Source organism: Staurois parvus, unplaced genomic scaffold, assembly GCF_062004578.1.
Source record: "Staurois parvus isolate SC_StPar_1 unplaced genomic scaffold, SC_StPar_1.0 ptg000258l, whole genome shotgun sequence".
Taxonomy (NCBI): domain Eukaryota; kingdom Metazoa; phylum Chordata; class Amphibia; order Anura; family Ranidae; genus Staurois; species Staurois parvus.
Window position 1 is genome coordinate 3,891,880 of NW_028318054.1, and position 12,221 is coordinate 3,904,100.

General features: G+C 38.4%; 1 protein-coding gene across 1 annotated transcript in view; it reads left to right on the top strand.

Annotated features, from left to right (window-relative positions):
* Positions 1 to 11,499, top strand: part of LRIG2 (leucine rich repeats and immunoglobulin like domains 2) — a 115,803-nt gene extending 104,304 nt beyond the window's left edge. Inside the window, exon 19 of the mRNA XM_089681064.1 lies at positions 1,108 to 11,499. Coding sequence (XP_089537190.1) covers positions 1,108 to 1,343 — 236 coding nt within the window. The 3' untranslated portion in view covers positions 1,344 to 11,499. The remainder of the gene's footprint in view (positions 1 to 1,107) is intronic.
* Positions 11,500 to 12,221: the final 722 nt, after the last annotated feature.

Sequence of the window (12,221 nt, forward strand, 5' to 3'; positions counted from 1 at the left end):
GTGTATCACTTTGTATTTCTTTACTTTTTTTTGTAGAATCAAGCTTAGACAGTTCTTGTGTTTTATCCACTATACAAAATTTCAAAGTGAACTTTCCCATGTTTAATGTGCTGTTCTCAAAAATAAGTGCAAAGAGCCCTTTATACAACAACCCTTTTCATTTGTGAACCTTTACACAAGTACAATATATAGAAGTCTTTGTGCATATTCAGTCATTGCTGCTATTCACATGTAACCTCTGTACGGAAATGTAATAGAATATGTTATAGCTTTGCAGAAATGAAAGCTTTGTTTTTACTGGTAAGACCTAGTTTGACTTCATTACTCATTCAGGGCCAATTCACACTGACTTGCCATAAAATGTATGGGAAATGCATGTACATTACCATCCATTTTAGTTGCGGTTTAACAGGCGCTGGCGTCTGTTGACATACATTATGAAGTCCGTTGACGTGCATGCGCATCATTATGGTGTGTATAGGGCACATTTGAAATTGTTTTTCAGATGTCTTTCTATTGATCTGCTTTTTACAGCTGTGCTGAAATGCAGATCAATGCATTGGTGTGTGAATTGGCCCTCAGAAAATATAATAGGGGCAAATGCAAAAGGTGATCTATGGGCCTTGAAGCTGGTGTTGAGGTGGATGGATTGTATCTACAATGGAAAGGACAACATGAATGTAGAGTGGTTAGGGATTTATTTGCAGTAGGACTTGTGTTAACAGGCTTTGGGCTTGTGATTAGCAATGGTACTTCCAAGTATATTTGAGAGCAGTGTAAGAGGTTTGGAGTCCATTGACAGATGCATTTAACTTCATTCAAAGCTACCTCAACCTGCTTCAAGCTTCTTTTGTATTCCTGCTGACTTGCTTGAGTGAGAAGCAGTTCTGACTGTACAAGGAAGAGTGTCTGACAAAAAGCCTGTTGACACTGGCCTTTTGTATAGTATAGTTTGTATACATAAAGGCTTCATGTCTGTCTAGGCTGGGCAAATAGCTCTAAGGTTAAGAAAAACATTCAATGTACGTCTAATAATAAAATGTCTGTATTTTATTCTGTGATTAGCTATAGGAGAACAGTGTCTCATTTTTTTTTTCACACTTACAGATTCGTGTCCTTGTCCAAATTGGCCCATAAAGAAAGATGGCAACATGTCGGCACCACACCCTCCCTTATGCCACCATTCTGTTGTTGGTCTTGAAAAAACCTTACTCAGAAGTGAAGGGCCATCTTCAGTCAAAGCAGAAGATCATCCCTTGCCAAGACCTTGCTTGAGATCATATGAACAAGACTGTGACCTAAGTAGGACTCTATTTATTGGCGATTACAAGGAAACAACCTAATTATTCCAAACAAATCTGCAAGTCAGCTGACTTTGTGTGGACTACCTCAGAATTTACTCCATGGCCAAAAAGTGCTATAATAGGCTTGTTTACAGATGTTGAGTGGACCAATGCAAAAAATGCCACTGCATTGAAGTGCAGAGAGCTAAATACTATGTAGCTTGGATTGGTCAAAACATGAGCACTTGTCGCTTCTACAGTTTTTTTTGCTTCAAAGAACAAGAGTCAGTTGGGACATTGGCTGTGACCATAGTCACATATGTGATTTCCTGAACTACAGATGGACATTCGTAACATGTTCCAATGTTACTGTTATAGGCTCACAGTTAAGTGGTTTTTCTCATTGCTATGTGTGCAATGTCAGCATATGCTCGATGAACACATGTCTAAGCATGTGCCTTCACATCTGGTACAGCAGTCTTATGCTAGTGGTACTAGTCAGAAATGCATACAAGTACCGTGGTGATCAGTAATGCTTTTGAAAGTTACTGCAGTTAACAATAAAGCAGTAACTACAATTTTACTTAATTTATACCAGCTATATCAAGTGAAATTACATAAACCTAGAATTAAATAAGAAAACATTCCATAGAAAGGCGAGTTGTTTATTTCAAGAGGTTTAACATATGTGAAATAAAATGTTGGCATTATTCTAAAATTGCTGCTCTGGTAACTGCTTAAAAGTGCTGTAACCTATAGTATATTTAAATGCCTGTGTTGTATCAGAAACATAAATCAGAGTCTGGATGCTTTAAGTTACAGTATTTTAGCAGCTGCTTGTTGCACCAGGGAAAAAATCCCTAGTCTATTTTAATTTGAAGTCTGATTGCTGCATTAATATATGGTTATATTCTTCACAGCTAGGTGTATTCACTTCCATTACAGCATTTCAAAAGATAGGGATGAAAGTGGAGCTCCAGGCAACATTCCTCCTCTTGAGTTCATGGTTTTGGCCTTTTATCTGGTGACCAAAGATTTTAAAATGGTTTCTGAAGTCCAGCTTCCTAGTTCATTCTTCTCCCTCAACCTGCCAGTGGGATTGTGAAAAAGCAGTACCGCATTCATATGGTTATCCTTCCGCACGTACGCGGAGTTGAAATGACAATACTGTGTAAAGAAGTACATCCTGATTGGTGCAAAAAACTGTGCTTGCCCAGTCTGCTGTTTAGTACATTGTAGAAGTCTGACATCAAAACAGATTTAAACAAAATGATTTTCTGGTTGTAAAGATATATATTATTTAGCATAACTGAATTACATGTTTAAATTATTTGCCTGGATTTCAGCTAGGGTGGAGTTGATTTGAGAAAATATTGATTTGATAACCATTTTTAGATGTGATGTAAATCATTTCTCTGCTTGTTTTTTCATTGCTCTTCACTCCTCAGTATTGCCATTCATGGTGTGATCAGGTTGGGATCAGTTTGTACTGCAAATAGGACATTGCATCATTTTTGCTTTTTTTGGTGAGACATTTTCCAAATCGGCATGGACTGTGATTTTTTTTTTTTTTTTTTCCATCCAGTGAACAAATTGCAGTATCCCAACAACTGTGTAGTATGATGGTATGTCATTTGATTACATTGTTTAGGTAGCTTGATTCTCTACTGTTGTAAATGTTCTTCTGAATATCTTGCTATGGCCTAATTCAAATAATTTAGTTCTTATATGCAGTGTGTTGATAAACCAACAAAAGAATAGGATGTTTAACCAGTAGACAAGTTACAAATAGTTGGCTTCAGATGCATATTAAAACAAAATTCCACCTGCAGATTGACAACAGAATTGAAAGGGTCAGATAGAATAATGAAGAATAAGGGTACTTATAAGCATAGTGCCCCCCTTTCTCTAACCTAACATAAACCATCACTCCCCCTCTATAGGCGCTTACTTACCTTAATCTAACAGCCGCTATTTACTGCTTCTATGAATGAAACAGAATTTATAAATGGAAGGGGCATACCCTTTAGTCATCTACCTGTTCTCCATTTAGTAGTAGTTCAGCTTCTGTACATGGAGTAGCTGATTGGAAAGGATGGGCATAGTTGGGCACTCTTGATGAGAGCCTGTGACAGCTTCCACAGTTCTATTAACCCCTGCCGCACTGGAAGATTGTGGGACTGGGGAGTATGGAAGGAAGAGGATTTCACCCAACAAAAAAGGCATCAGCACAAGGGAAACATACTGAATGTAATTTATGTACCTTGTGCTGTTTTTATTTTTATTTTTTTGCCGCACTTAAGCTTTAAGAATAATCAGAATGTTGTGTTTTGTTTTGCTGCTTATTAGCATATCTTAGTTGCACATTACATTCCTAAAGCTGAATTCCAGAAATCTGTATATGTACCCCCACCCCACTATAATAAACCTGTAAAGGAAACAGAGTTCATATAACTATCCCTGAGTCTCTCTTGTACATTGGAAATTGGGAAGAATCGGGTGGAGATCATTGTACAACAGTGATTGATATTTTACCGATACCATGCCTATATTATCTAATACACACAGCTTTGCATAAATGTGAACAGTATGAGACACTAAACTGAGTGCTGTGTGTTTCTCCTTTGCTATCCAGATTACACTGCACAGCATAAGACACTAGGCTGAGCTACCCTTCTTAGGACTTTATTGCTCCTTTGTGAGTGGATAGTACAGCACACATAATCACCTAATGCAAGAAAGATCACAGTAAGTCAGTTGTACACACTGAGAAGAGCATACAGTATACTGTCAGCTGCAGAGAAGTTCTTCAGTGTGGAAATGGAGGGGGCAGACGCTTTCTAATCAAGATGAAACAGGCTGTATGATTGTGTGCACCATATTGGACACAGAAGCAGTGATTGTTTACACCAGGGGACAGAAAGTATGCCTGATGCAATGGCCTTCAATGACAATTCAGAGGCACACAGAGGAAATTAAAAGAGAAGTTTGTGATTTCAACAAAATAAACCTACATACTCACCGAGGTGGATGCAGCATCGATCTGGTCTGGGTGGATCCCAACATTTTTGTCAGGATCCCTGTAGAGCCTGGACTGACTCTGACATCAGCTGACAGCAGACTTTAGCCCGCTGTCAGCTGAATATGGGTTACAAGAGTGCAGAACTGTGAACCATAGAAGTATAGCCAAAAGAGCTACTTCTCTTGTAAAGATCATTAAAACCTTCCACCACATACAAAAGCAGCTAGGATACAGTTGGAAGTGTCTGAAGTTCTACTTTAAGCATCTTGCTTATGGTTGCTTTTTGCCATATTTATTTCAAGCAAAAAAAGTATTTATCAATTTTAGATTATTCAGACCGTTAGTACTTTTGTGGTTTTGAGCCCTATCTTCCCGAGAACATTACAACTTTTGGCATTTGTACGTCATATTTTTACATTACATTGTAATTTTTATGAGCAGAAATAAATGTGGTCAATATGGCAGGACAATATAGAACAGTGATAATGCTGCTATTGATCTTGAAAGGAGTATTTAGTATAGTTAATGACAATCCAGAAAATACCAGATTAAAATTATGCAATCCGCAACCTATACTCCAAATTCATTAAAACAAATTAGAGACAAGGACAATAATTCAAAAATGGATATGTGTACTGCACAGTATATACTGCTTGAGCTCTTGATACACTTGCCCATTCCACCATTGTAACTGAATATATTTACCATAAGAATTCCTTTTCATAACTCATGTATATGATCTTATTAGTAGGTACTTATACTAATGACCCTCATTCCTAGGTTGGTTTATTGTAATCTGTTCCACAACCTGTTCAGTTTCCTGGTGCACTTTATTAAATAGAAATGACAGTCCTCTCTATAGTATGACTGTTACTACAAACTCATTATATATATCAGTAGAAGGTAAACTCAAAGTACTACAAAACATGTTCTAGCAATCATTGTTTGTGTAAAGATGAGCTCCAGTACTGCCTTGACAGGAGTAGGTATGGACAATCAAATGTATAATCATTCTTTCAATGTTTATAGGAATCCTAAAGCTCAACATATACTTTACAATCTACTTGTACAGTCTCCTTTAGATCTACCAACAACTATGTAGTACAAAGCCGGCCTGATTAGTTACAAACCAGTTGTATTGATTGGGTAGGTCCTCATGTTAGACAGTTTTGGTTCATTAAAAGGAGATTTACAGACTGTAATGTGTATGACCAGTTTGCGGTTAACTGTCCTATCACAGCACATTCTGCACCTTGGTTTGGGAAAAACAAATGTCCCCAAATATTTCAGTTGGCTTATTTTTTTTTTTTTACCCGTTGCATGCTTTTTGTTTTATCTGCTTGAAATATTTTTCAGTATAGTAGCTGCCATTTAATGCCAAACATTATTGCTGATTTGCACAGGGTTTCTATTCATGTGTATCTCTTTACTATTGTTTTGTTTGGGCTTTTCCTACCATAAGGCGGAATCTTGCCTCAGGCAGTTCAGTAGATGGAATCTTCCCTCCTAGGTCTATTCAGCTAACCATACCCATTTAGATTTAAAGAAATCAATGGATTCCCGAAACCACACTTAACCTTAACCGCATGGATGGAGGAATCTCCAGTTACCGTCTATTGTATTCACACAGCCACTGCACCAATTCATTTCTCAGTTTATGAATAGTGAGCACATATGATAAGATGCTGCTGCTGTTTGGCTGATATTTTTCCACTTAGCTCCTTTGATTTTTCAGTCAACTTTTGTGAAGCTGGGTGGTGCCAACCCTTCTCAAATTTTGGCCTTTTCTCAGAGATGAATATATATACTGTATATATATCTCATTATAAGAAAGATGTCAGGCTGCTGCTGGGTAGTTCAAGATCCATTAAGTGAAATGTGCTTTTTTTTTTTTTTTCTTTTTTTTTAGGTTTTCTGACTTAGATTATGGTCAGGACTGTGCTATTATTTAATGTGAATAGGTTTATATTTACCACTAGCATGTTTCAAGCTGAACCTGTACCTTTTGCAGGCTTTCCTTGTAAAGTAGCCTCTGGTTCAAAGTTGGCCATACACTAGTAGAATTTTGTTTTGGAAAAAATTAGCTTTCGGAACGTTTTTGATTGTAGTAACAAGGAAAAGCAATAGAGAGGGATAGCAATTTTTTTCTTCTTGAGCGCATTCTGTGAATGTGTTTGAGAATTCAAAACATTGGTATTGAATTGGAACAGAAATTTTCAGGGTTTTCTTTAAAAAATTGATGCGTTCATAATGGTACTATTGAATGTTCTGACATGATTTTTCAGAATTTCTGTACAAACATTTGACAATAGTTCTATTGGTGTATGTAAACACTTCCCAGGTACCTGCTTGCATACTTGGATTGCTTGGGGGTCTCCAGCCATCACCCAATGTGCTTTATTATTGTAATATTGACGTCTTTTTTGGTTATAATATGTACTGTCAGAACATTACATTGTGTTCTGTAGAAAGTAGTGCTTTTCAGCTTGCCCTTCTAATGATTACATTATTGTATCTCATGAAAGATAGTAAGATATAAGACCATGATAGACAAGTTTGAAGAACAGTTTAAGCCAACAGATACTCTCATATTGTTAACCTGAAAAAATGTCAGTGAATTTTCCTTCTCCATCCATTTGACATTTACTGAACTAAGGCAGCCCACAGATTTGATTTTCTTTCCTTCCACCACAGGTGGAAGGGAAGAAAATCACCTGATTTCTCCAGTCAGTGTTGATGGGGGGGGGGATGCCTCCTGCAGCACTGTTGTATTCTTCCGGGGGGCATGGGGTACTTTCCCAGCCAGCAGAACACAATGATTACTGGTAGCAGCTATAGCCATTAGCAGTAGTCACATGTAGAAAAATCTGACAGGCTGCTTGTACCCAAGTCAATTGATGGATCGATTTTAAGTACAGGACAGATGAACCAGCTTAATTTTGATCCATGTACGGCCAGCTTTACACTCTGTGAAAATTACTAAGATATGGTTGCGAGTCCAGTCCGTATTTACTAGCAGAGCTCTGTGGTAATGTCATATACATGTTAGAGCAGCCATTTTGAAATCTGAAACAAATTCAAGTATTTTGTTTCCATTATAGTCGCATAACAGTTGTCATTGTGACGCTGCTGAACCAGATACTGTAATTCCACATTAAGTGGATATTTGTGATATTAGAAACTGTCCATGCCTGGGTGTGGTGGTTATTCTGGTACATTGATTTTCCATTGGCGTCACAAAAAATAGTAGGTCGCATGAGCCCTAGTATTGCAAATGGTCATCAGATGAACAATATTGTAAATTAGAAGCAATAGTCGCCATTCTTCATAACTCTTTCTATAAATGTTTATTCGAGACTCAGTGGCATGCAAAACTTTATTTCTGTCATTCGTCATATACTATATTACGGTGTCTGTAAACTTTCATAGCAAACTTTTTTTATGCACTATAATTCTGATCCATGTTTGCCAAATATGGCAGCCAAAGATGATAGCTTCTTGTTATATATGTAAATATACCTGCAATGATAAAATATTTTTGTACACATTGCACATACCTTGTTTGTCAGATCATTGTAAATGTGTTCCGTTTTTGTTATTTTATGCCAAATGTTGTATTATTCTATGTTAATCAGTCTGTTTATCCTACTCTACGATGTTTGAAATGTTATTTTTTATTAACATCCTCAATGCAAATGTGTGTGGGTCAACTCTTTTTAGATATGAAGCTATTTTGATGTTATTGCATCGGCTCTAAGCTTTGAAATAGCTCTTTAATGGTTAATCTTCCATGAAATGAAACCACATAAATTGTTTAGAGATGGCAAAGGACAAAAGGATTTTATGGTCTCGGCAGAATATTAGGAATGATGATGAATAGCTAAGATAAGTGTGTAGTCACTTGCCCTGCTGCCTTTTATATTACACCTGTTTTGGATGCGGCAGCTAGGGTGTCACATGCTGCTACAATGAATTTATATGGCTTCTGGCAGAAGTGGAACAGTTTTATAACTAGCCCAGTGGGTTGCTAGATCTCTGCAAATGTAAGCTATGACCTTCAAAAATGAAACCTTTTCTAGACATTCGCCGTCAAATACAAGAACCGCTTAAGAGATGAAAATGTAAAATGTGCTACACTTGCAAAATTGTTTCAATATCTGTGATTGTTATTTGTACCAAAATACCTAGTATATTGTAAAAGATGACAGCACTGCAGCTTGTGGGTGATACAGAAATGGGTAACTTGTCTTTGTACACTCCATGTAACAGATATTGTCTTTTTATTATATCTGTACACTTCATTTCACATGCTTTGTGTAGCCTCTTAGAATGCCATTGTGTTTTCAGAAAAGTGGGATACTCAGCCTTTGAAAGATTCCACAAAGGTTTTTTGCATGCTAAATTATGTACGTATGTAAGTGCTTTGTCAGTTCATTTAGATTCAGAACTCATGGTAGCAAAGAAAGTATTTTACTTTTATCTCAGATATGAATTTATATAAGGGCATAATTATATTGAACTAATAGGAAACATACTTTTAATTATAGTAACCTCTTCCTTGAAGTCATTTTTGGTCCTTATTTTTCAGGCTTCAGTATGTGAAAAGAGCAATGTGTACAGCAAGCTTTTACAAAGTACAGTTAGTTCCCCACATACGAACGTTCAGCTTGTAAACTTTAACCTCTTGGTGTCGGCCACACGCAAATGTGCGGCCTCCTGGCTTCTGGGCCTTGACGCCGCGTGGCCACACATTTGCAATTAAGAAAAACCTATGTGTTGAGGGCGCACTTGTCCGGTACGCACAGAAAGGTCCCGATCTCCTCTTGCGACCGGTACCTTTCCCGATCATGTAACAGCGAATCACGGCGATCACATGGCCCTAAAACCCCACATGCCTCCCGGCTTCTGAAATCCTTAAAGGGTCAGGAGGCGCCAGCGCCAAGGGGTTAAAGAATGCGAACATGTCCAATCGTGTAAAGCCGGGTACACGCACTCAGATTGCCATAGCAACACAAGTAATATTGCTGCGGCTATCTCCCTCTCTGTGCCTTTGTGTTCTGATAGGGAGACTCCCCCCGCCAGAACATATTGATCAGCACTTGCAGCCATTGTCTGCAAGCACTGATCTTTGTTGGACTTACAAACGAGTTCCCAGAATTGAACCGATTTGTAAGTAGGGGACTTGCTGTATTTTCAAAGATTTCAGTCAGCATTAGAAGAGCTTTGTTGAAGCATTTAAATCAGTTTATTTGGGGGTGCAAAATCTAAATCTTAATAGGGAGTGCTCAATTTAAAGCTGGTCTCTGAGACATTGGCAACCTCTCTCCCACCCCCTTCTAGCTAATTGCTGGTATGAGAAAAAAAAATAACCTGAAGTCATGGTCACAAGATGCCACCAAGCCTGTTCCCTCTTTGTTATCCTATTCACTGGGGTCCTTCCTGTGAATTTTCAGGTCACTGCTTGTGTGATGTGGATGCTTCCTATTGGCATCTGAAGGACACCAGTGGTCATGGGTGGGTTTGTACTTCTGGACCAGTGGTCCCCTGCACCCAGATATGCGACCTTTGAGGGGGACTTAGGTGAATATCTTCATGAGGTTGGAAAAGTAAAAATCCAAGCAGGATTTGTTTAGAGGGGGTAGATTGTGAGCGTAAACACACTGCTAGCAGGCTTTCAACATGCTTCACCTTGTCCTTCCAGTACCTTGCTTGAAGTGGCAGCTGCTACTCGCATTAAACTGTTTAGCATCTCCTTTCTTTAACTGAAAGGTGTTTCAGCAAAGCTTCTTGAGGTTGGGTGGACACTTTGCTAATGCAAATTGTGCACATACAGAAGCCTGCATTTCTGTGGCCTTAATAATGCCTAATACACATGATGAGAAAAACAGAGGGGAAAAAAAACATTTTTGGAGCGAGTGTCTAATAATCTGATAGTTCGTATACAGCTTTCAAGAGCTGGTCACGACAGATCATTCAAAATTATCCGAAGGGACAAGCATGAATATTTATCTTGTAAGATAACAGAATGAACCATTTTAATTTATTTAGTACAGTATTTGTCCATAAAAAATATCAAGTGACCAAGACTGCACATGCTCGGAAATAAATACATTACAGTACATCGTGTGAAGTTGCATTCTGTCTTATGAGAATTTCCGTAACTCTAATAACTTACTCGTTATAGATATGACGCTAGTATGCAGAAACAACAAATAATAAAATGGACGGTCACTCGTCCAATATTATCGTAACAGGCTTAAGATAGCAGCCCAGGCCTTATGGGCTTCAGTTGACATCCATGGATACATGTAGGGACCATTTGCAGCCTGCATAGTAGAGCCACAGATTCAGGTACTGAAGGCTCCAGCACTATGTGCTATAGTTACAATTACAGCATACATGGATACAAGGACACTATGGCCCTGGGTTGCGTATATGAGCTCTAGCTATAAAAATGCAATTACCCTTTTAAAAGTGTGATTACTACCCAAAACACATGATACAGAGTGACCAAAAACAACTTTGTATACCTTCACGTGCAGCTAACCAAACAGACTGAGGGTAGAAGTTAGGAGTACTGGTCTATAGGGGGCATTACAGCAGGGAAATAACAAAAGTGGCACATGGCAGTTGGTGATGACATCATGCAATCTGGACCTTCCTGGAAGCATAAGTTAATTTAGGAATACCTCATGATATATTGAAACTGGAGAAGTGAAGGTATCCCCACAGTTGATTACTGACATTAGGAACATTGCTGAAACACGCCATACAACTTCACTGCTATGTCAATGGAAAAAAATGACTAGGCCTTTTGTTTTACTGTTCAATAGTTCACCTATAATGAATTAAAAGTCAGTTAAACAGGTTTGTTTTCTTTAGAGCCATATTGTACGTATTCTTCCTTCTGCTGAGTATGGTGATCCATAATGCTTGCTGTGGATTATCTGACAAAGGCTGAGATCCCCCTGGAAATTTACATTCCCATGTTTGGTGAGAGCTACAGTAGATGTTAATCTTAATCTGCCATTGCTCTGTATGCTTTCAGTTCAGGTCATCAATCAGTGCATGCCATTTTTAACAGTGATGGGGTTAACAGCAGATAACTATATTCTTGTACTTGTAACTCGATAATTGGAAGCTGATGTTCCTGGTACTGTTATGTATTCACACAATATAATCTGTTCAAAAACATCTTGTGTGCGTCTGTTTTTCTTTGTAGAAATTAACAATTCATTCTGTGACCTTTTGGTGGTGGTAGCGGATTCCCTTTTAATGCCAAATGCATTCAGTGTACAAGTACATGGAGATGGAATATCACATAAATTTTACATTGCACTTGGCGGAAGAAGCTCATTATCTCGTGAAAAGCTCTCCTACAACTGCACTGTTGGAAGCATGGCCGTTTTCTTATCAGGCAGGGATATCTTGCTTATGTTTTCTTGCTGCCTTCAGACCTAACATACCCTAAAGTTATAAAAAAAAAACCACTTGTAGTGCTGGGGGTAGTACACTTCTAGTGGGTAAAGCTGGGGGTAGTTTACTTCTTCTAGGGGGGTAAAGGAAGAGGCTGTATTCCTTGCTCCGGCATGCTCCTCTTCTTCCTATAATTTTGGGCTGTGGGCAGTCCCTCGCTGTCGTAATGTGCAATGCAGAACTATTAGTCCTGCATTGTATGTGAGAAGGTAAGCATTAGATACTTGAGAGAGGAGGCTTCAGGGGACCGGTTGCACAGATGGTGGTAATTTTCAAGAACAAAAAATTAGGCCATATTCATGTACTACTAGACTTGCTTTAGTGGGGAAGGGGAGGGGGTGGCTATTGAACAGAGTTGGCATTTAACCACTGCAGTCAGCCAAATAGGCTAGAGCAGTGGTGGGCAACCTTTTTTTTCAACTGAGCCAAATCTCGCCAAA